Raw genomic sequence first — 25,144 nt, forward strand, 5'->3', positions numbered from 1 at the left:
AGACCATCTTCTATTTCTTTTGTGCTCACCATTATATGTAGCAGCATTTGCCATGGGATTCCTGCATAATAAATTGTTAATCGTTAATCCAGAGGAAAGGAAAACAACCTGACTCCTTTTAGTTTCCTGTTCACATCCTGGTCATGGATATGGAGGGTGGGGGAACACTCCAGTACTAGCTAAAGGAGAAGGGTTCTTGACCTTGAGAATTGGTTACCAAAACACCAGGGGTTTGGTCTAGGTCCTGCTGCTCGGGGCACAGAAAGTCAATGACTGAGACAATTATTGCCAAGGAAGAAGGCTTTAATCGGGTGCATCAGCCAAGGAGATGGGAGATCAATCTCAAATGTATCTCCCTGACTTTCCAAAATTAGAGATTTATATAGTACAGAAGAAATGTAACAATGTGTAATGAAACAGGAACTAAGGAGGGGGTAAGGAAGCAATCATGATGAATGAGGGGTCTGGCATCTCATTGTCTGGATGGGTGATTTAATGAGTTTCAGTTGTTTGATTTTCTTTTTTCTTTTTTTTTTTTTTTTTTGAGAGTCATAAGGGTCCTTTTCTGAGAAAGGAACTCAGATAAAACAATTAATTTTGGGCCTTGTTACATTTTAAGGGGAGTTTGCTAAGAACTATCCTATCAAGCTTTAAGACCAGAAGGGCCAATGTCTATGTTTATCCAAAAAAAAATCCTCTCTATGGAACTATTGGGTCAGTTTCAAGTCCCTAACATTCCTAACAGAACTCTGTGGGACTGGTTTAGAAATAAGGATTAGAAATTCAAAATGTGCAATGGCCTCTATTTATGAAAACTATGACCAAAGTAACTAAAACTGTAAGTGTATATGATATATACTTAAAACAGAGGAAAGATAGGATTTATTGCCAAATACCAGATTGTAGAGGACTTAGAAAATGGCTGCTGCCCTGCCTGCCTTCTGCTTTCCTGATGAAGGCTGACCCTCTGTTGCTGTTATGGGCCACTCTGTTGCTAAAACTTGTTTGTTGTGCAGTAGTTGTTTTCCAAAGACAACAAGAACCTTCACTTAAAATAGCAGTTCAGAGGCTTGCTCTGGCTTTCAGTGTGTCCAGCATGGCCATTAAGACAGCAAAGTCAGCAACTGACCTACAGGGACATGGGTTCTTATGCAAGGTCTAGTTCAAGGTTACATACTCAGGCTCCACATAAGCCTTTCAAAATCATTGAGGCATTTTTCATAAATCTGAGATGTAAAATATGTATAGCATTGAGACCCCCTTTTCCCCAGAGTGGGAAGACATTGTACCCACATGAATGTTTTGATTTCCCCACCCAGTCAGTATGTGTCTTCTGACCTTGTATTGCTTTTCTGGCTAATGGCAGCGTAGAATTTCAGAAGCTGAAAAGTAGTTTTTAAAAATAATCCTTGAAAAGTGCTTAGCCTAACAAATTTGTGGTTTCACATTCTGTTTTGTACTCTATTCTTTCTTATGTTGACCTCACACCCATGGTGTTTGCCATGACATGCTAAAAAAGAAAATTGTGGACTCATTTGAGTGACTTGCTTTAAATAAAAAGCATGGACTGTGGCCAGTCAATATTTGTCAACTCCTAGGTGTCTGATTTGGGATCTGGCAACACTGAACAGCCTGGATGAAGATGAAGGTCAACATTCAACAATATCCACTTGCTAGACCAACATTCTTATCACTACTAATGATGGGGCCTTTTTGGTCAAGGAGAGGTTTTCAAGTGCCTAAATCATTTCTGCCTTAAAGATGTTGAAACTGTTGCCCAACTCTTATAAAAAAAAAAATAACATAAGGAAAGTCTGGGTTTTTTAATCCATGTGTTGCAAACTCATGGTCCTAGGAAGGCCAGGCTAGTAGCACAGTTGCATGTCGTCAGTTCAAGCATGAGAACAGGTGGCAACTGACACACTTATGGAGGGATGGAAACCCTTGTGGACTGGAACTATCTGTGCTGCATAAAGTGAGCAGTCACCTCGTGTCTCTAAATAGTGATTCCCGTGGTGGAATCCACATGTCAGGGGCTGAGCTAATATGTTGAAGGCTTGTGTTGAAGGTAGCTTGTTAGCAGAATCTGATCCACATTCAGATCACCCTTCTCTTGTGCCCCTTCTTTCTCTTTTGGACAGAATGAGTATTCTCCCACATTCTACCTCCACCATTTTATTACACAAGATTGGGAAATCCATTTTCTCTAGGAACAATTGAATGACAAGATAAGATGACATTAAATTCAGGACCTCAACTTACCCAAACCCTGGAACTTAAATTTGTTATTTTTTTTCTTGGAGCTCCTTAGTTTGAGTCCTGGCCAGGGATAAAGTACTCTAGTTAACAGTCTATTAAAAGGATATTTTATGAAGTCTCTAAAGTCTTATTCCATTTTCTATTAATAACAACCTAAATCTGAAATGATTTTGTTTCTATTTATTTTTCATCCACGTGTATAGCCATGAACTTATTTTGTACTTTAGTTTATGACAAATACAGTTCTCTTTTTTTCTTTTTCCTTTTCTTTTTTTTTTAATGAATCTATTGTAAAAAAGGATTCAAAGGAAAGCTTGAATTTTCTTGAACATATCTGAGCAACAGTTTCAATACTGAAAATTGATTTTTTAAATGTTTTATTTAAAAAATTTATAGTAAAGAAAGAACATGCTCTGAACTGTCTTAAAATCCCCCTGGATATATTATAAGTCTCAGTTATCTCAGTGTCTCAACAAGCATTGATTAGATGCATAAAATTTCTCCCTAGTTTTTTAATGTAATGATTTACATTCAGTTCACAGTAGTTCTCTATATAGTCTTTACCTTTGAAGGAACACCTCATGCTCTTGTTCTATAGTGTCTGTTTTTGCCTCTTTACAATGAAGGAGGCAGGAACCAGAGAAACAAACCCATGATTGGAGGTTTAAAGTCAGAGCAGTCCTGTAAGCATCAAAGCTTGGGTTCAAGTGCATTTGAGAAAAGAAGATTTGTCCTCTGTGGTTAATTGGGCAGGCAAAGCCTGGGCCCACTCCAGGCCTTAGTTTCCTGTGTGTAAAATGAAGCATTTGCATCAGATGGTCTATAAAGTCCCTCTGGCTCTCAGATATTCTGTGGTCTGTAAAATGCAGATAATCTCTATTCTCCCAGGTTAGTGGGAGACCTAGGGCAAACTGAGATAACAGACATGCAAACTTCAGAACACAAGATGTTAATTTTCTTATGATGATTATGAAACTAATGAGAATCTAAAACGCCTTCCCCAGAAACTGACAGTGGACCATTTAAAATGTTTTAAAGGGAAGAGAAAATGTAAGTTATGTTAGATTATTGCAGGTATCAGGACAGTAGAGACACCGAGTGTTTACATGTGTGTGCCTGAAATTCAGCTCGGTAATTACACATATTAGGCAGCCTGGAAAAGCAGGTATTGCTCACCTACTCATTTTACAGATAAAAAAATGAAGCCCAGTAGTTGCCTAGTTTGCCCAGGGTCCCTCTGTTCAGTGTCAGAGCTGAAATTTGACTCCAGTGCTCTTCGGCTCCAAAATCCTTAACTGCTGTGAGTTGCCCAATAGGTGTGTAGAGTACGCCAAGACACATGGGGGACAAAACAGTGAAGACTCTTATTTTTCCCTATTGCTACTTTTATTATCCTCCATCAGAGCTCCCTTTTCCACCTTAATGCTATCTTTTAGAGACAGGGTCTCACTCTTGTCACTCCGTCACCTGGCTGGAGTACAATGACGTGATTATAGCTCACTGCAGCCTTGAGCTCCTGGGCTCAAGCAATCCTCCCACCTCAGCCTCCAAAGTAGCTAGGACTTGCAGTCCTAGCACTGCCACACCTGGCTATTTTATTTTCTGTAGAGACGGAGTCTCACTATGTTGCCTAGGTTGGTCTTGAACTCCTAGCCTCAAGCGATAATCCTCCTGCCTTGGCTTCTCAAAGTGTTAAGATTTAAGGTGTGAGCCACTGTGCCCAGTCTGATGATATCTTAGATTACATAGCTTTCTTGTCACTTTCAGCTCTTCAAAGCCCAGTCCTATTAAAAATTCTATTCCCACATCCATTTCAGAGTTTCACCCTTTCCTGTGTCAGGCCCAACCCAAATTGGAGACCTGCAATGAGGCTGATCTTTCTTATCTCCTTTCTGTCCTTTGGGGCTCCTTTGGGGTCTTGGACAGGGGGTGGGGGATTAGAAGTCAACGGGACAAGGTGTTATATAACTGGCATTGTCGTGCTTCTTTCTGCTAACACTGGCTGGAGATTTTTAGTGGGGATGGGGGCTACATTTGGAGTTCTTTGACCAAAGTGCAATTTCTGGTTAACCTCTTGCAACCCACCCTTCCCCATTTTCCAGAATCAGGCCCTGCTTCCTCATGGTCTCCTCATAGCTTGTTACTAATGAAGTCCCTCCTAGTCAGCAGGCACCTTTCTCAGGTGGGCTTATCAAGATGCTTGGGTGTGGGTACCATCCATGGACATTCATGCACCTCCAGTGAGCTGAACAGTGGAAGTTCACACCAAATCACTTCTGTCTTCTCCTTCACCTGCCATCAAGGGTGGCTCCAGCCAGCTTCCTGCCTTCCTGATTCAGCAGGCTCCAGACTTTTGACCATGAATGCTTCCAAGGTCCGGGATACATCAAAAACTTCTCTTGGCTGGCACAGAAGCGGTAGGGCCTGAGTTTCCCCACTCAATAAATATCTAGGCAGAAAGTGGGGAGGTTGTTCCTCCTTCTAGCAGGATCCTCTAATCCTTGCAGCAGAGCAGAGGGGAACACCACTCTCCTGCTGTGTGAAGAGCTCCCTGCTGACTCTCAGCTCTCCATTTTCCAATGTCTGATTTTAGAGTTGGGTAGGCCGTAGGGTTGATAGTCATCAGGTAGAGTCTACCATCTTTTGATAAGTCCTGCAAGGATATTCCTAGCACCCTTCTTTGGAAGATGGGGACACTTCTCTCCAATGTTCTCAGCTTGGAGGTTTTAGCCAAAAATTCCAAGACACTTGGAAAAGTCCCATTCTGTGTTCTGGAAACTTTGGTCCTGGCTAGGTAGTTGTTCTGAATGGCAATTACTACATTTATAAATGACTCTGCACATTCAAAGCACGCAGGCCTGGAAAGGTAGTGGTGGCTGGGAATTTAGCGAGCACATGGTTCTCTTTTTTTATAGCTAGCCCCATGCCCTCAGCCTTCTTTTCCAGAGAGGCATCTTCACAGAGTAAGACATCTTTGGGGCCCTTATTCATCTCTGATGGGAAATTCCAGGAAGGCAGAAATAGTTCTCAAGGAGAACATAGGCGTCCAGGCTGAGAAAAGCTTAAGTGCTGCCCAGGAGATGACTTCTCTCTTAACTTTCTATCCCCTAACAATGGTCTTTATTTTCAAGTTCTGTGTTTGCTTCTTTCACAGCTCTGGGATGTCTGGGCACTGAGGTGCTTGTAAAGAGCCCAAGATCTAACTCTGCTCCCAACCAAGGAAAAAGGGAGTCGATTGAGTGGCTCCCATGTACCAAGCATTGTATTATGCAAAACACTTTACAATGCATGATCTCCTTTCTTTTTTCCTGAAAGCAACATGTCCCCTTCTTCCACTTACTTTTGCAGCCCAGGTGTCCATAGCCCTATGCTAAAATATATAAATAAATAAACAAATAAATATATCCAGAGTGACAGGCAAGACCCCTATTGTCAAGGATATTAATTGCCTTTGAACAAAATGATACCAATTTGGAAGCGGCTATGTAGATGGGTGTTAATTTAACCTGGATGTGAGTAGCCAAATACCTGCTTTTCTTCTGGCTTTTGATGCCAAGGGTGAAGGGCTCAGGGTCAAATGTTTAAGGTCAGGCCTTTTCTGTCTCTCTCTCTTTTTTTTTTTTTCCACATTAGGTCATTATTTTTCCTGGGTAGGACACTGGAGAGTTGCTCGTGGGTTTTATTTCCTCGATGCCACTGCATATTCACCTATTTCTGATGTTGGCAATAATTCCAGTGCCAATCACCAGCTTTCTATATTTATCGGCAGCTGCTTCAGTGATGTGGAAACAATTTTCTCAACAGCTGAAAAACATGAAGATAGAGAGTAGGACATTTTGTTCTTTATGAAAGAGCTTAGTTGGAGTGAGCGTGGAAGGAGTGAGCAATCTAGCACGAACCTTTTGTCTCTGCATCTTTTCCACTCTCTCCCGCACAATGTCAGGCTGGAGTGAAGACCATGGCTTTGTCCAGACAGGAGTGGGTAGGCTCTGTGAAATACACCAGAATACTTCGGGTCAGGATTCTGACGTGGGCTGGTATTCTCTTATGTAGGTGATGCTCTTTGTTGATTTGCTTCATTTGTATCTTAAGGTTTGACAGGAAGGAGGCTTAACCCTAGCCTTTACTTCCAGCCCAACCTTACCAGCTGGCTGGCTTTAAGCATTCAGTGAATATTTTTCTATGAAACATGTAGTGTGGCTGTCCCCCATGAGGCACCATGCAGGGCACAGAAGATCTGAGTGGCATGGACACCACCTGTGAAGTCAGAGGGCTTCTGGTCTGCAAGGCACTTTAACTAGAATTATTGTGAAGACTAAATGGTACCATGTTTACAAAGCCCTCACATGGTACCTGATTCTAGAAAGCCCTCAGTGCAGAATGATCATAGTGGCCAGGCAGGAAAACTGAGTCTAGAGACTGGGAGCCTAAGGTGAACCCGCGGCTGACTTCTTAGAATTAAACCAAAAGGAAAATTTCAGTCTCTTATTGGTCATGGGCCAGTCCTTCACTTCAGCCTCTGATTAGTTGCAGGTCAAGCTTCCACTTCAGCCTCTGATTGGCTGTGGGCCAATCCTCCATTTGTATAGCATGTAACTCCCCTTCAGCCTCTGATTGGCCGTGGGCCAATCCTTCATTTATATAGGGTGTAACTCCACTTCAGCCTCTGATTGGCTGCAGGCCAAGCCCTCAAGACTTTCTATCCCCTAACAGTGGTTTTTATTTTCAAGTTGTGTGTTTGCTTCTTTCACAGCTCTGGGATGTCTGGTCACTGAGGTGCCTGTAAAGAGCCCAAGACCTAACTCTGCCCCCCAACCAAGGAAAACGGGAGTCTATTGAGAGGCTTATATGTACCAAGCATTGTATTATGCAAAACACTTTACAGTGCATGATCTCTTTTCTTCCTTATAGCAGCCTAGGCAATGGCTGTTGTCAGCATTTTACAGATGAAGAAATGAGGGTTTGGAGAGAGTAACTTGCCCAAGTCTTCCTGACACCAAAGCCCATGCCTCCCTACCTTCCCCACACCATCCACCTCCCTGGACCTCACTGTTGGTGCAGCAGGGAGACTGCAGACAACTCTGTCAACCTCCTTGAGCCCGTCCAGTGTCATTTGTAAAAATGAAAAGCCATCTCTGAAAGTTGATTTCCGCCTTTAAAAATTCTATTGAACAGCAGCTTCCTTATTATTTAAATCTTTGCTGCCACCTAGTGGGAATTATGTAATTAAAAGAATAAAGAAAAATTTCAGTTAGACTTGGATTAAAAAACTGTCCATTTCATCCTGTAAAAGGCAAAACTATGTAGACGGTGAAATGATCAGTGGTTTCCAGGAGTTAGGAGGAGGGAGGGATGAAAAGGCGGGGTACAGAGAGTGACACTACTGTGTATGATACTATAATAGTGGGTACATGTCGTCATATCTTTGTCCAAACTCAGAATGTCCAACATCAAGACTGAACCGTAATGTAAACTGTGGACTCTGGGCTATCATGATGTGTCACTGTCGGTTCATTAATTGTAACAACAGTTCCACTCTGGTGGGGGATGTTGCTAACGGGGTAGGCTGTCACCAGTAGAGACTGAGGTTGTATCGGAAATCTCTGTACCTTCTGCTCAATTTTGCTGTGAACCTACACCTGCTCTAAAAATAGTCTTTTTTAAAAAAACTATCAATTTTCTTATATCCATACTGTGCTCCTAACCTTTAAAAATTATATTTTTAAACAAATATCATGGCCTTCCATTTTTATCTTTATAGTAAGCTACCAGATGTGAAATTCCTTTTATAAAAATTTTGGTCAGGTGTTGGAATTACTATATACCCCAGCTTTTAAAAAATGCTTAATCTTTTGTGACCATCTAACATACACTCATGTGTGAATGACCTTCTAATATGCACTCATATGTGTATTAGATAATGAGCTATACATTAAGAAATTCTAATTTGCAGTATTCAGAACTTATATTTTTAAATGTTATAAATAGTCAAATTTTTTACATTATCATGGTTTAAAAATTCAAACAACACAGAGGATGTGAAGTTAAACAGTAAAGTCCTCCTCCAGAGAGGGAAGTTTCTTCAGAATTTTTAACGTTTTCCCCCAGAAATGTTCTATTCTGGGACTAGGACACACACACCATTTTCTTTACTACTTTTTTATGAATGGGCTTATGCTATGCTTACTGTTCTATGGCCTGCTTTTTTTACTTGATCTATTTTGAACAGCTTTCCATGCCAGAGCACAAATCTGCCTCGTTCTTTTGAACAGCACATAGTATTCCATTATCGACTATACTATAATTTATTTAACTGGCCCTTCGCTGATGTCCATATCACCTATTCCCAGTTTTTGTCGTTAGGGAAATGCTGTAGGGAACATATGCGTGCACATACGCGCTTTTGCAAATATATTTGTAGAATAAAATCTTAGACCTAAAATAATTACTGGATCTCAAGGTTATGTGAACACCCACTGATCAAGATCACCAAAAATACACGTCATCAGAAAAAAAAAAAAAAAAAAAAGCGGGTCAAGTTTATTTAACTAGCTGCAGCAATAGGGAAGCCAGAGGAATCGTGAGCCCACTCTGGGTACAGTTTGGAGGAGTTTTCACAGCATCTGGGCTTGTGCTGGGTTATTTTTTAATTTTATTTTATTTTATTTATTTATTGAAATGGAGCTTCGCTCTTGTTGCCCAGCCTAGAGTGCAATGGCATGATCTCAGCTCACTGCAACCTCTGCCTCCCAGGTTCAAGCAATTCTCCTGCCTCAGCCTCCTGAGTAGCTGGGATTACAGGCTCCCGCCACCATGCCCGGCTAATTTTTTGTATTTAGTAGAGACGAGGTTTCACCATGTTACATCAGGCTGATCTTGAACTCCTGACCTCAGGTGATCCATCCACCTCGGCCTCCCAAAGTTCTGGGATTGTAGGCTTGTAATACCGCACCCAGCCCATGTGCTAGGTAATTTTAAAGAGGATTCAAAGGAGCAGAAGCAGTTCTAGGTTAAGCGTTGTCAAGAAGCAGGGCCAGGTCAGTGATTGGGTCTCTTAGGTTTTTCTGGATGGTCAGAGAATTAAAGTTGGGCTAGAAGCATCATTAGGAAAGCAGTGGCAGTCATGGATGTGGTCAGAAGAGGGGGCTGTTTCATCACTTTGGGTTATCAAGTGGCCTCGTCTCTGTCTTGGTCCAAACCCAGCCACTAAGTGGCCTTGCCAGGACATGGCTTTATTCTGTGTGTGTTCCGTATGATCAGTTGGGAGCACCGTGGCCAACCTGACACGTGCTTACTTTCATTCTCTCAGGTACATTGATTTGGAAAATGTCTGTAGATGTTGAAGTTGCTTTCCAGAAAGGTTGCACCACTTTACAGTCTTCTGGGTTCTTTTAAATACCCAACTTCCGTAACAGAATGAAGCAGTCAATAATCAGATTAATTATGGCAATTGTAATAATAGCAAATGTTTCTGGTCACTTCCAATGTGCCATCTACTGCTAAATCTATTAAATGCCCTGAATCCTCAACAGAGGCCTGAGACCAGGTGCTGACAACATTCCCACTTCCCTAAGAAGAAACCCAGGCTTCAAAAGGATGTAACTTGCCTTGATCACACAGCTAGCCAACAAGGAGTTAGCTGGCGTTCAGGACTGGGATGTCTTATTCCAGGCCCACACTTTTTACTTTGAAGAAATAATTTCTCCTTTATTATCCTTCCAGGAGCCTGCCAAGGAGAATTGAAAGCTAAGGAATTAAGAGCCATTTAACTGATGATCACAAATCTTTGAAAGGCTAGTTTGGGTTGATAAGGAAGTAGGGTCCCATTTACAAAAATGAGATTTACGGGCAGCCTTCCAGGAGTAATCACGTATATAGTGTTAGGCGAGGCATCAGCATAAAGTGCTGAGTTGTTCACAGTGCCTCAATTAATAAATGCCTATGAGTACTTTCTTAAAATCACAGCCAAGACACTATAATTAAATATTCTCTGGGCGATCTGTAGCTCAGACGGTGCATAAAAAAACCCCAAGTAAGCAGATGGGTGAAGGACACCCATCCGCTTAGATCCACGGACATTCGTGAAGCTTCCATGCTCTGTCCTTCCGAGGACACAGCCTGTGAGACTTCACCGAGAAAGATTTTGTGCAGGGAAAGAAACTGACCTGAGATGGTGCTTGAGTAAATATTGATTGAGTGTGTGATGGGCACACAGTGGGATTGAAATTGGGCTGCCTGCTTGGATTTAGCAAAGGAAATGTGTAGTAACCACTGGCGGCTGCTCTTTTTCAGATTGTGCCGGCTGTGGAAGAGATATCAAGAATGGGCAGGCGCTGCTGGCGCTGGATAAGCAGTGGCACTTGGGGTGCTTTAAATGCAAGTCCTGCGGGAAGGTCCTCACCGGGGAGTACATCAGCAAGTAAGGCTGGGTGCGGGCACGCGTTCCTTTCAGTGGGCACCAGGCATTGTGGTTCTTCTGCAGGTCCTGGTCTCAGGGGCCCCATGCTGTCAAAGGTGCTGAAATTGTTCACATCCTGCCGTCAGAATGAACTTGTTGCTATAAAACTTTTGAAAAGAACTGGCCGGGCGCGGTGGCTCAAGCCTGTAATCCCAGCACTTTGGGAGGCCGAGACGGGCGGATCACGAGGTCAGGAGATGGAGACCATCCTGGCTAACATGGTGAAACCCCGTCTCTACTAAAAAATACAAAAAACTAGCCGGGCGATGTGGCGGGCGCCTGTAGTCCCAGCTACTTGGGAGGCTGAGGCAGGAGAATGGCGTAAACCCGGGAGGCGGAGCTTGCAGTGAGCTGAGATCCGGCCACTGCACTCCAGCCTGGGCGACAGAGAGAGACTCCGTCTCAAAAAAAAAAAAAAAAAAAGAATTGTATTCTTCTGCTTTGGCTACTATAAACCTAATGAAATGTTAATCATTGCCGAATTTAACAATGACAGTGTTACACTGTATGTCATCACCAGTTAAGCATTTAATAATTTCCCTGTTGCTATTCATTCTCCTATAAGGAACTAGTAAGCCTTTGTCCTCCAGGGCTGGAGTACATTTATAGATGCCCCCCAAAAACACGTAAAGCCTAGGTCTTCATGACGCCCTTTAGGACTGTGCACAAAACAGCCTGTCAGGAAATGGGCTCATGTTCAATAACAGTGGATAATAGCTACAGTTAAGGAAGTGAGGGTTTTTGTAAAAAACAAATGTAGCCTGGCAATGAGGGGAAATTTTCCACTGTATACCTTTTTATGCCTCAAAAAAAACTTTTCTGCTGGGCGCAGTGGCTCACACTTGTAATCTCAACACTTGAGAGGCCAAGGTGGGAGGATCACTTGAGCTCAGGAGTTCGAGACCAGCCTGAGCAACATAGCAAGACCTCATCTCTACTAATATAAATAAATAAATAAATAAATAAATAAGCCAGGCATGGTGGCACATGCCTGTAGTCCCAGCTACTTGGGAGTCTGAGGTGGGAAGATCGCTTGAGCCCAGGAGATTAAGGCTACAGTGAGCTATTATCGCACCACTGCACCCCAGCCAGGGCAACTGAGTGAGACCCTGTCTCAAAAAATAAACAAATACATTCATTCATTCATTCATTTCCCCAACCACATGAAATCACCTATTCAAAAATATTAATGAATGTAGTTTAAAAATATAGTGAAACAAACAAACAAAAGGTTGCTTGGGCCCCATCCGCTAGAAATCTGATTCTACAGGCCCAGGGTAAAGCTGAAACACCTGCATTGAAAGGGCAAGAAGGCCGGGTGCGGTGGCTCATGCCACCGGCACTTTGGGAGGCCGAGGCGGGTGGATCACCTGTGGTTGAGAGTTCGAGACCAGCCTGGCCAATATGGTGAAACCCGTCTCTACTAAAAATACAAAAAAGGAGCCGGGTATGGTATGGGGCACCTACAACCCCAGCTACTTGGGAGGCTGAGGCGGGAGAATTGCTTGATCCCAGGAGGTGGAGGTTGCAGTGAGCTGAGATCGCGCCACTGCACTCCAGCCTGGCGACAGAGCCAGACTGTCAAAAAAAAGAAAAGGCAAGAAGCTCTTCAGGTGACCATGATGGACAAAGTAAGAAGACAGGTGCCTGGCTTCTAATGGAACATTGCAAACTGTGCAGTGGTGGGTAACTTGGCAGTCTAGAGTGGCACTCTATAGCTTTACTATGCAGTCACACATAGGATATAATACTTTTTCTGTGCTCCAAGGTAAATGGAGGAGGTTGCCTGAGCTGGGGGCAGCCATGGGCCCCGGAGGCCTCCTGAGAGCTGAGGGGGTGGTGTCTGGAGGCTGTTCAGAGGCTGTAGTCTGGCATGTAGACCCCTTGTGGTGGGGGGATGAACGCTGAGCCCACGTCTGATGGGCTCAGTGTTCTTTTTCTCTTTTTCTTTGTCTTTTTTTTTGGAGATTGGGTCTCATGCTGTCACCCAGGCTGGATTGCAATGGCACGATCTTGAGCTCACTGCAACCTCCACCTCCTGGGTTCAAGTAATTCTCCTGCCTCAGCCTCCTGAGTAGCTGGGACTTACAGTTGTGCGCCACCACACCTGGCTAATTTTTGTATTTTCTTTAGTAGAAACAGGGCTTCCCCGTGTTGGCCAGACTGGTCTCAAACTCCTGACCTCAGCTGATCCACCCACCTTGGCCTCCCAAAGTGCTGGGATTACAGACATAAGCCACAGTGCCTGGCCTCAGTGTCATACTATTAAATATACATATTATATACATTAACAATATTTTATAGCTTTGCCTTTATTGTGGTTTTAATGAAATTGTCTCTAGTGTTTTGCCTTCAGGTGTGATATTGCCTATTGATTTGCCAGTATCTTCTTCAGGTTCATTAATACCATTCTTTCTCTGGTTTGTTAATTATTGTTACGTGGGCCCAGTGGGCTCAGTGCTCCTCTGCGCCCAGGGGGCCTGTGGAGAGAGAATGCTGCCAGGCTTTCTGTTCGTTAGCTCTGAGACAGTACAAAATCAGCAAGGGTGATCATATGACGACATGGCCTTTTTGCCTGTGTGGCACCGAGAGCCACAGAGCGCTCTCTGGATCATTTCGCTTGTGGTTTTGATCATGTCTGGCAGGTCTGACTGGATTGCCAGGCATGTGAACGCTGGGCGGGAGAAAATACGTCCTGCTCTTCTGTGGAAAGGCCTTGGAGAAATGTGGTTTTGGTGTCTTCTCCAGCCCCTGGCCGCCTCCTCAGGAGCTGAACACGTTTTTGTCTTGCAGGGATGGTGCCCCGTACTGTGAAAAGGACTACCAGGGACTCTTTGGGGTGAAATGTGAGGCGTGTCACCAGTTTATCACAGGGAAAGTCCTGGAGGTAAGTGGCAGACCGGCTCCCTCACAGCGACCGCCATCTTCCTCAGCGGCCTTCAGAAACACACAGTGGGGGACCCTTTCCCGCCTCCTCCATCTTTTTTTTAACCTGTGGAGAAAGAAAGTAGTCGCAGGTGACTGTCTTCGGGAATTAAGGTGCTGCACTCGCCTCAAAGGCTCACGTGCAAATTAGAAAGATGGAGAATTTGCAAAGGGGAAAAAAAAAGAATGATAAAGGTTCTGGTGGGAGTTATGTAGGAGAGGCTATATTAGACCATTTTCATTTTTAGAAGTTAGACAAGAGTAAATGAAGAGGATGCAAAATCGTGTGTATACATCCATGTGTGTGTGTGTGCATATGTGTATGCGTGCATTTCTGGGCGTGTGCAGATTCAGGGAGCAGAGGCTCAGAATGGAAGCTAGGAAAGGAAGGGTGGGGGAAAGGTAGAGGCATTGGCTTCCCCAACCTTCCAAAACCACATCCTGTGTGACCCAGAGCACCCTGTAGCTGGGGCTGAGCTGAAGCCTGTCAAGTTCAGGTGCGACCGCCTCCAGCTGGGGAGCTTTCTTCCTGCTTTCTCAGCAGCTGCCACACAGGCTTCTGACTCTGGGCTGAGCCAGTTCCTCTGGAGTGAGACACAGAATTCTGGGGCCAGAGTTCAGACGGAGTCGCTACCCTACTTCTCCCAGATCTGTGGGGTGTCAGCCAGGTCCAAGGAAAAAGTAAGACTGCCTCATCCATGGCCCACCTGCCAGGGTGGAGAGTATGACCCAAGCAGAGGTAGATCAGGAAGCCTCACAACTAGGGGGATGACTACAGGTCCTGCAGCTTGTCACTGTGCTTAGTCAGGCACCAGGCTGCTGAATCCGCAGAGCCATGTTCCACCTTCCCAGCAGGGCACATTTCAGAGACACAGACACAGATCTGAGGCCCCCCCACCAGTGTGTTTCTGGGCTGCACTGTCTTCCGTGGGTTTCACAGCAAAGGTCCAGCATAGCCCCCTAAATCCCACTGTAAGCCCTTTCCACGAAGCACAGAGGGGCCAGCATTGGCTATGTGCTGGGACCTGGGCAGCTGATTGCACTTGGGAGAGAAGGGTGTGATTGCGGTCAAATGCAGATTGCCTCTTAGCCCAAGGAAGAGGGTTCTGGGAAGAGGGAGCAACACCTGCAGGGGCTCAGAGGTGAGGAAAAGCACAGCATACATAAGAAATGTCAGCTGGACAGGAGCACGGATGTGACAGATGATGCTGGAGAAGTGGGCAGGGTCCCAAGAGTCGCATTCTGGAGTTTGGGTGTTACCCTAAAAGCGGTGGGAAGCCATTGAACTGCTTGTAGCTGGAGTGTCATGTGATTAGACCAGGTTGTTGTGTAAACAACGTATGAGAGTTCTCAAATCTATGTACATACATGTTCACAGCAGCACTATTCACATCAGCCGAAAGGTAGAAACAACCCAAAGTCCATCAGCAGGTGAACGGATAACAACACGTGGTGTATCCGTCTAGTGGAATATCATCCAGCTTGCAGCAGTGCTGCCTACCACAGGATGAGCCTTTAGAACACACTAAGTAAAAGAAACCAGCCACAAAAGGCCACATATTATATGATGCCTTTTACATAAAATATCTAGAATAGGTAAATTCATATAGATAGAAAGCAGATTGGTATTTGCCAAGGGCTGGGGGAAGGGGAAATAGGAAATTACTGCTTTACGGATACAGGATTTCCTCTTGGGGTGATAAAAATATTTTGGAATTAGATAGAGGAGGTGGTTGCATAGCATTGTGAATGAATGTACTAAGTGCCACTGAATTGTTCACTTTAAAATGGTTAATTTTATGGTACGTGCATTTCAGCTCAGATGTTTTTTTAAATGGCTGGGAAGGGAGTTGGGGTGGAGACAGAACAGCTAGGAGGCTACTACAGAACTCTGGGCACAAAACGATGGTGGCGCTGGCTGGAGTGGCGTCTGAGAAATGGGCCCCCACCCTCTGCACACACAGGAAGGGTGGAAAGAATTCTCTCATAGCCTTTCCAATAAAGCTTTAATTATTGGCCCAAGGACACTTCAAAACTAGTGTCTTGATCAGGGAGAAAGAAATATATCCCCAGGAAGGCTGTTGGAGAAGATGGATGGGACCCACCTGAAGGGGAGCTTGGAGTCCGAGCAGTCCCATCACAGTGCTCAGAGCGTGATGCAGTGGTTGGTGCCTCCCCTCCTGGCCCTGAGTCCATCCTTCATCCCTCCCCAGAGAGCTCTTCTCAGAAGTGCCCTGACTGGGGCCTGACACCATTTCCCATGGAGTTCCTAAGTTTGATCTCTTGTGGAGGACTGAAATAAACCTGTTGAGTTGGGAGCAACTTGGAAATTTCCTTCTCCTCCTCCTCCTTCTTTCTTCTTCTTCTTTCTTCTTTTTCTTCTTTCTTCTTCTTCCTCCTCCTTCCTCCTTCCTCTTCCTCCTCCTTCTTCTTCTCCTCCTCCTCCCTCTTCTTCCCTCCTCCTCCCTTCTCACTTCTCCCTCCTCCTTTCTTCCTTCTAACTTCTTTCTTCTTTCTTCCTTCTAACTTCTTTCTTCTTTCTTCCTTCTTCCTTCTTTCTTCCTTCTTCCTTCTTTGTTGTCATCATCTTCTTTTCTTTTCTTTTTTTATTTTTTTAAGAGACAGGATTTTGCTCTGTTGTCCAGGCTGGAGTGCAGTGGTACAATCATACCTCACTGCAACTTTGAACTCCTGGGCTCAAGCTATCCTCCTGCCACAGCTCCCTGTAGCTGGACTACAGGTGCATGCCATCACACCCACTTAATTTTGTTATTTTTTGTAAAGCATGGGAGTCTCATTCTATTGTCCAGGCTGCTCTCTAACTCCTGGTCTCAGGCAATCCTCTCGTGTCAGCCTCCCAAAGTGCTGAGATTACAGGCATGAGCAACCAAGCTTGGCCCTCATAAAAAAATAATAATAATAAAACAAAATAAAAAAAAATAGAACATCAGAATGATTTCCTAGATGTCCAGCTGTACAAAGAGAGGCGAGAAAACACTGAACATGGTCCCCACATTTGTGACAGCCATGTTTGCAGTCTTCTTAGTCCACATGTGGAGCTGTGTTCCCCCAAAACATGTTGGGGAGGGAAAAGGGCTCTGTGTATGTGTGTCTGAGTGTGTGTGTGTGTGTGTGTGTGTGTGTGTGTGTTGATACCCTTCAGATTTAGCTCGACAGCTGTGGAGAAGAAAATCTAAAATAAAGCTAGATCCAAGAACATGCCGTTTGGAAGAAACATCTGCTTACTCTGTTTTCTCCTTCAAGACCTGAGTCATTTGGCTTTCACTGTGGCTGCAGAGGCCTCTTCTCAAATTGGCTTCAGGTTTCTGTGAAGGCCGTTTTGTGAGGCTTAAGACTTGGAGACTTTCCATTTGGGGCTTTCAGAGTTGAGACGTCTGGGAGTAGTTTGCACCATGTTCAGCCTCAGATTCACAATCCATCCAGCAGATGTAGTCCTCAGATGGGCGTGTGAGCTAGAAAAATGTCCTGCAGGGTTATCACGCTGACGTGTGACAACTTGTGAGTCAGTTTGGCTTGGTTACCAACACAAAGCAGGGCGGTCTCCACACACTCCTCCCTCGGCCTCTCATGCTTGGGTCTTGGTGGTGGTGAAATTTTATGATGGTGGATTTGTTGCAAATACTGTGAACCTTGGGTTTTTGTGGTTTTTTATATTTATTTTATCCACAGATAAATTTATTTTATCCCTTTACAAATGTATTAGTTTTCTGTGTCAGCTGCAGCAGCGGTGGCTTAAAACAACAAGCTTAAACAGTTCTTGAGTTTCTTGAGGTTAGTTCTTAAACTGAGTTCTCTCGGTTCTTGAGGTTAGACGTCTGAAAGCAAGGTGCGGGCAGGGCCGTGCTGTCTCTGAAGGCTCTAGGGAAGGGCCTTTCCTCGCCTCTCCCAGTTTCTGATGGCTCTGCATGTTGCTTAGCTTGTGGCAGCCTCCCAGTCTCTGGCTTTGCCTTCACATGGCTGTCTATTCCGTGTTGTCTCCTTTTCTCTGTTACAGTTCCCTCTGCCTCTTTCCTGTAAAGGCACTTGTCACTGGATTCAGGGCCCACCCAGATAATCCAAGATGACCTCCCCATCTCAAAATCCTTCACTTAATTACGTCTACAAAGACCCTTCTCCCAAATAAGCCAGCATTCACAGGCTCCATGGATTTGATATGGAGTCTCTTTTGGTGACGATAAGGTCACCATTCAACCTGCTTGAGTAAGCCTGGGAAATCACACAAATATCATCCCAGGGAGGCTTGCAGACCCTGTGTGGTTTTAATTTAACACTCACTGAGTCCTAAGAGGACCCAAAGGCCTCTCTAGTGTAGTGTCACCAGAGATGCCATCAGACACCTGAGGGACCTTTGAGAAAGAGAAAGGTCACTGGACAATGACAGAGAAGAGACGCTCCAGGTCTGGCTGTGTCACTCATTCCTGAGTGACTTGGGGCAGGTTGTTCAGCCTCTTGGGGCTGTCTTCATTTCCTAGGTAAAGGGACTGGCATGTAACCTCCAGCAGCCCTCGAGTTCTCTCTGTCTCTGTCATTCCTTAATTCTTGTAAGCCCTGAAAATCACATCAGCTTGAAGAGGTTGGGAGGTGAGCCTGAGCACCAGCGGGTCAGTGAAAAGGCTCTGGGTGGCAGCCAATCTGAATCTGTACTCACCAGCTGGGGGTCCTTGGGCAAGAATTGCCACTTCTTTGAGCCTCAGTTTTCTTTTCTTTAAGTGCAAGAATTGAAAATATGCATGTAATTCCAAGACTTGGGCTGCTAGACCTCCTGGAGTCACTTCAGCTCTAAAGATCTGAGTTCTAGAATTCTCATGTCTTGGCTGTAAGGGATCAGACAGAGCCAATGGTTATTTTTTTTCTGGAAACCAGCACGTAGCAGTCAGCATAGAGCCTACACTCAAATTGTAGCTTGATTTCTCATCACTTGCTTTCAGTTTTGTTTTCGACAGCAAGATTCTCTTTTTAGGGAGATCTTGCTATAAATGGTACATCTTCAAATGCTTCTGCTGATTAACTTATAAATTTAGGAGAGTGCTGAAGATATTTACAACCTGCCTCCTAATTAAGAAGTACAGGGGGCCGGGCGCGGTGGCTCAAGCCTGTAATCCCAGCACTTTGGGAGGCCGAGACGGGCGGATCACGAGGTCAGGCGATCGAGACTATCCTGGCTAACACTGTGAAACCCCGTCTCTACTAAAAAATACAAAAAAACTAGCCGGGCAAGGTGGCCGGTGCCTGTAGTCCCAGCTACTCAGGAGGCTGAGGCAGGAGAATGGCGTAAACCCAGGCGGCGGAGCTTGCAGTGAGCTGAGATCCGGCCACTGCACTCCAGCCTGGGCGACAGAGCAAGACTCTGTCTCAAAAAAAAAAAAAAAAAAAAAAACAGGTACAGGGGCAAATTAGTGTGAGATACTCGAGTTTGCTTTCACCATCTTTTCTCTGAACTTCTCTGAAGCAGTCTTCCTCCCCCTTCCTGCTCCCCTCCTCCTCCCCCTTCCCCTGCCCGCACCTCCTTTCTGCCTAACAGCCTAATGGTCACAGGAAGCTGCAAGAGACTTCAGACTTAGGTCACTAATGTCATGGGGGAGTGGGGCATCTCTTTGGAATGCATTTCTTCCCATCTTTGGTAGATAGCCCTAGGAGAGCTCTCACTCCAGCAGACATCCTTTCCAGGGTACAGGTGGTTACCTGCTAACCTCATAAAGAAAAGAAACAGCAACAAAATGGTTGTTACTATCAACAGCACCAGCTAGTTTCAAAATGAAGGCAGCTCATGGTGGGTGCAATCAAGTAAGGACTCCAAAATTCATAAGGGGGTTAGTCTCATATCTCCAACCCTAAATTTAAGTAAGACAGCAACTGAGTTTCTTGGTCTCTCTTTACAAAGGTATAACCATCTCTAGGCACATAGCTAAAACTAGATTGCTTTTGATGGTGCTTTCTTAAGATGTGGAATCTTCTCTGGAACACCACACTCTTAGGTAATACTTCCCATACCTTGTTGTTGTTGTTGTTGTTGTTGTTTGAGACAGAGTCTTGCTCTGTTGCCCAGGCTGGAGTGCAGTGGTGTGATCTCAGCTCACTGCAACCCCCACCTCCTGGGTTCGAGCGATTCTCCTGTCTCAGCCTCCTAAGTAGCAGGTATTACAGGCACACACCACCATGCCCAGTTAATTTTTGTATTTTTAGTAGAGATGGGGTTTTGCCACGTTGGCCAGGCTGGTCTTGAACTCCTGACCTCAGGTGATCTGCCCACCTTGGCCTTCCAAAGTGCTGGGATTACAGGCATGAGCCACCGTGCCCAGCCCCATACCTCTTTGGATTAGATAGAGGTTGAATCTATTCTTGACAAGTGTTTGGACAAAAAAGCAAATGTCAAACTGAAAACAGAAGTCTGGAGGGTAAAGGAAAAGGGTTTATCCCACATATTCTTCCCCTAGTCTTGGGCTGTTTTACCAACAGACTAACGAAGGGTGGGCTTGACTTTCTCTTGGCCTCTCAAGCTGTCTTGTGCAATTCCTATGCCCCCAAGGGCTGCCTGTGTGCACGGAGCACTGCACTGGTTCACTCAGGACAAAGGCGCTCAGCCCTCGTCCACACTGCATAGTGGTACTTCCCTGAGCAGGCACCTGCCAGGCTGCACGGGAGTATTCTTTTGTTCTCTTCCCTGAAAGGCAAGTTGTCTTACGTGCATTCTGACCACAGAGGGAGAGGGCGGGGCTCTGAGTCCCACAATTTCCCTTTCCTCACATCACTGCACCCAGAAATCAATTGGCCTGGGCTCATCTGGTCTTTCCGGGCGGGCTGGTGGCACCTGTCCTTGTGTCACATGGGATTTACTGTGTTGCCTGTGCTTTCTGGGAAAGTGCAGTGGTGTCTGTGGCAGGCTGTACACCCACCACACAAGAAAGAGAGCCTCAGATGGAGCCGAGGGAAGTCCTCTAGATCCTGGAATGCCTGTGGAGTCAGCCCAGTGAGGCAACCCTGCCCTGTCCTTGTCTGTTAACTTGGACATGGTGGACGGCAGGACAGGATTTCGACTCGCTTTTAGACCCCTCCTGCTGAACTCCTGTAGTGAAGGAAATGGAATCACAGTGGGATTCGGCCAAATCCTTTTCCTTGACTCTCAGCGGAATTAAAAACTGGTGGCCCTGTTTTGTTTTGCTTTTGGACTGATTTAAAAAACTGCTTTTTCACAAAGCTGAGGGACAAATGTTTATGATGTTTCTGAGGTGAATTCACATTATAAATTGGAGGCCCTTGTCCCCTTCCTTCTTTTTGGCATAGGTATTTTAAGTACGTTATGTCACAGTAATCATAAGCAGTGAGTAGGTCTTGTTCTGGGCTAAGCTGTTCTCTAGTGAGCAAAACATAGGTTATCCTAGGATGCTTGCATGACATCTCATCTTTGTGTCACCATCAGAGATGTAATTTGCAAAAGAGAAGTTGAAATGCTGATTCCCCTTTTCTTGTTCTGTGTATATCATACACATGCAAGGAACAAATAATAACCTGTGTCCATGCTGAAGGCTAATTACATTCTTCTCATTCTCACTGTGCTCAGAGGAATTCCTGCTTTCCTCCAATTAATTAATTGTAGACCCAAATATTTTTGAGGATCATGGAAGGGGAAAAAAAAATCAAGTTATCTGAGTATATTGGTTGAGGTGGTCTACGTCCCAGTGGACAGTGAGCCACCACTGTATCCTGACTTTGTATAATGTTTTTAACATCTGCAAGTCATCTCATAAACATTTAATTCTCATGACAGGCCTGCAAGCTGGTCAGGGCAGTTAGTTATCAGTCACCTTCATTTATAGATGAGGCTACTGAGTGCCCGAGACTCTGGAGCTAATTGGTGTGACAGAACCATGATTAGAAAATAGATCTCTTAGGTTGGTGAATGGATACAAACATGCAGTTAGAAGAAAGAAGTTCAATGTTCAGTAGCAGACTAGGGTGACTACAGTTAACCAGCAATACACTGTATATTTCAAAGTAGCTGGGAGACATAGAGATGATAAATACTGAAGGTGATTATATTCCAGATACCCTGACTTGAGCATTATGTATTATATGCATGTAAAAAAAAATACTCATATGAACCCCATAAATATGTAAGGTATTATGTATCAATAAAAGAAAAAAAATAAGGAAAATAGGTCTCTTTCAATTTAGAAGATAGGGACATACACATATACAAAGAGACAGAGAGAGGGGGGAGAGCAAGAGAGAGCATGAACTTTATTATCTACCTGAAAATAATCATTACAGAAAACAATTTGCCTCTTGATATAACTTGCTGAAGGACCAAAACTTACCATTCCTGGTGGATGGCAAAGGCCTGCCTCAAGTGGCCCTTTTATGCCTATTCTCAGGACAATAAACATGTACTGCTTGGTTGGTTTACTTTTTACCAGTGTGAAATGTCACTGAAAATCAGTGACTTTGCTCATGGAGTCTGCTGTGTTTCTGTGCCTCATAGTCGGACCCCCTTGAATCATCTGTAGCCTCTACCAGGCCATCTGGCTCTGCCCTTGGAGAATGTTGTGGATGGACGATGCTGTCTCGAGTTCAAGAGCATATTTTCTTCATGGAGCTCTGGTCTCGGACTCTGTAGATAAATGGACAGTCAGGAAGGCCCTGTGAAACAGGGTCAATATTGAGACACTGGTCACCTTCTCTATTGTCAGACCATCACTTGACAATAAACTGGAGAAATGACTTCATTTTAAATATGAATTAAGCAAAAGGTGGTATATCTAGAAAACGGAATATTATTCAGCCATAGAAAGGAACGAAGTTCTGATACATACTACAACATGGAGGAACCTTGAAAACATTATGCTAAGTGAAAGAAGACAGTCAGGGTCAGGCATGGTGGCTCACGGCTGTAATCCCAGCACTTTGGGAGGCCAAGGTGGGCAGATCACCTGAGGTTGGAAGTTCGAGACCAGTCTGGCCAGCTTGGTGAAACCCCGTCTCTACTAAAAATACAAAAATTAGCTGGATGTGGTGGCAGGTCCCTGTAATCACAGCTACTTGGGAAACTGAGGCAGGAGAATCACTTGAACCCGGGAGGCAGAGGTTGCAGTGAGCCGAGATCATGCCATTGCATTCCAGCCTGGGTGACACAGTGAGACCCTGTCTCAAAAAAAGAAAAGAAAGAAAGAAAGAAAAGACAGTCACAAAAGACCATATATTGTCCAATTCCATTTGTATGAAATGTGTGGAACAGGCAAATCCACAGAGACAGGCAGTACGTTAGAGAATGCCAGGGGCTGGGGGAAGAGGGAAATAACGAGTGACTGCTAATGGATGTGGGGTTTCTTTTTGGAATAATGAAATATTCTAGAATTAGACAGTGGTGATGGCTGCACAACTCAGCGAGTATAGTCATCCCTCAGTATATGCAGGGGATTGGTTCCAGGACCACCATCCCCCTGGTAAATCTGCACATACTTACGTCCCAAAGTCAGTCCTGAGGAACTCACTTGTACAAAAAGTCAACCCTCTGTGTACAGAGGTTTTGCATCCCTTGAATGCTGTATTTTCAATCCACGTTTGGTTAAAAGAAAGGGGACCATATGGTTCAAACCCATGCTGTTCAAGGATCAACTGCATACTAAAAATTACTGAACTATATACTCTAAAGGGGTGAATTGTATGGTATGTGATTTATATCTCAATTTCACATACACACATCTACCTGTCTAGCTATCTATGCAAGAATGGGCATTCAAGTCAATAAATGTCTTAATGCAAGATTCTATGCTAGGCTTGGCCAGGCACAGTGGCTCATGCCTGTAATCTCAGCACTTTGGGAGACTGAGATGGGAGATCACCTGAGGTCAGGAGTTCGAGACAAGCCTGGCCAACATGGCGAAACCCCATCTCTACTAAAAATACAACAATTAACTGGGCATGGTGGTGCAAGCCTGTAATCCCAGCTACTCAGGAGCCTGAGGCAGGAGGATCGCTTGAACCCAGGAGGCAGAGGCTGTGGCGAGCCGAGATCATGCCACTGCACTCCAGCCTGGGCAACAGAGCAAGACAACACCTCAGAAAAAAAAAAAAAAAAAAAAAAAAATTCTATGCTAGGCTCTTTCCCTCTATGGGAGACTAAATTTTTGTTCTCTTAGTCAAAAATTGTGGCAAGAGGTTGCCACTGCACGGGACATGGCCTTGATTGTAGAGTGTAGCTTAGTGAATGTAAAATCTCTCCAGTGTTGGAAAAGTAGACTCCAGTTGAAATCCAATGTATGGTTTGTGATGAGTTCGTTTTGCAACATTTTATTGGAGAAGAAAAACCTGGTGCTAATATTTTGTCCCCTTCATGGCTAACAGGTTGGTAATTGACCCAGTAGGGCAGAGCACATTGATTGAATGAATGATTTGAGGAAAATCTATCTGATTGACTCGAAGCTGGCCACTTTCTCTTTCACAACAGGAGGAAATGTGTTGCGACAGGGCACCAGCAGACTGCATTCCCATGCAGTAAAGATTTAATATTTATGGAAAAATCACCCCATTTCCTGTCAGCACAAATGGAAGGGCTTTCTTATTTGGAAATAACAGTTTGAAAAGAATTTCTATTTATCTTGAGTTAAAAGGATGTTTTGGTTTTTTTTCAGCATTATTTAACTTCAGAGAGTTTAGCTCATGGCTGAAATGTTTGAGCAGGGGAATAACTGACCCGGCAGGTCAAGTGAGACTCTTCCAGGAAGTCAACCAGGATTACTGAGCATGTGCTAGGAGCCCTACATGCGGCAGGGCGGTGGCAGTGGCGGGGGTGGGTCATAAAAGAAAACGTAAGATTTAGGACTTGTTCTCAGAGTGATAAGGCATGCGTCTTTAAAAGGCATGCAGTATCCAAGCTGAAAACCTCCTGGAGTGTCCCAGGAACCCCCTCCCTCACCTGTCCTCAGGGATCATAAGTGCCCAGGGGCCACTACAGCTTTTTCAGAGACTGAGGGCGAATTGCAGTTTAGAAATGGCTGGGATTCAACAGCCAAGAGACACAGCCTGCCTGGACAAGTTACCACCAAGTGCAGTAAGGGGTGGAGTTCCCGAACTGGCCACTATTGTGGGCACCAAAATGATGTCCCCAGAGTATTCCTTTCTCCTCTCCAGAACCCAGCACGACAGGGCATCAGAAGGACTCCTGTGTCTGCTTTCTCAGGGACTCAGAGCAGCACCCCTCCCCTTCGTGCTGTTCCCTCCCAGCTCCTATCCCGGGCTCTGCTTACCTCTTCTTTTACCACTATAGACATAAAAGGGGTGATCATGCCCCTTCTTCTAAATGGTTGATTCCAGGGTGCCCCACCTACCCTACAGAGGTGATCTTCAATAATTCCAAGCTAATTTTCATGACCTTCTCTTCGGGGAGCAGAAAAAGAGTTTAATCTTTGGCAGTGTCTCTCAGTGCACAAAGGTAATCCAGGGCCAGATGTGGTAGCTCACGCTTGTAATCCCAGCCCTTTGGGA

At 44.7% G+C, this 25,144-nt stretch overlaps 1 protein-coding gene across 5 annotated transcripts in view; it reads left to right on the forward strand.

Moving 5' to 3' along the window:
- The window catches only part of ABLIM1 (actin binding LIM protein 1), a 264,926-nt gene that overhangs the window by 131,371 nt on the left and 108,411 nt on the right, over positions 1-25,144 (forward strand). For all 5 annotated transcript variants that reach the window (XM_011927831.1, XM_011927832.1, XM_011927833.1 and 2 more), the window contains exons 5-6: positions 10,552-10,678; positions 13,511-13,604. In XM_011927831.1, coding sequence (XP_011783221.1) covers positions 10,552-10,678; positions 13,511-13,604 — 221 coding nt within the window. The remainder of the gene's footprint in view (positions 1-10,551; positions 10,679-13,510; positions 13,605-25,144) is intronic.

This window comes from Colobus angolensis, unplaced genomic scaffold (assembly GCF_000951035.1).
Source record: "Colobus angolensis palliatus isolate OR3802 unplaced genomic scaffold, Cang.pa_1.0 Scaffold75, whole genome shotgun sequence".
Lineage (NCBI taxonomy): Eukaryota > Metazoa > Chordata > Mammalia > Primates > Cercopithecidae > Colobus > Colobus angolensis.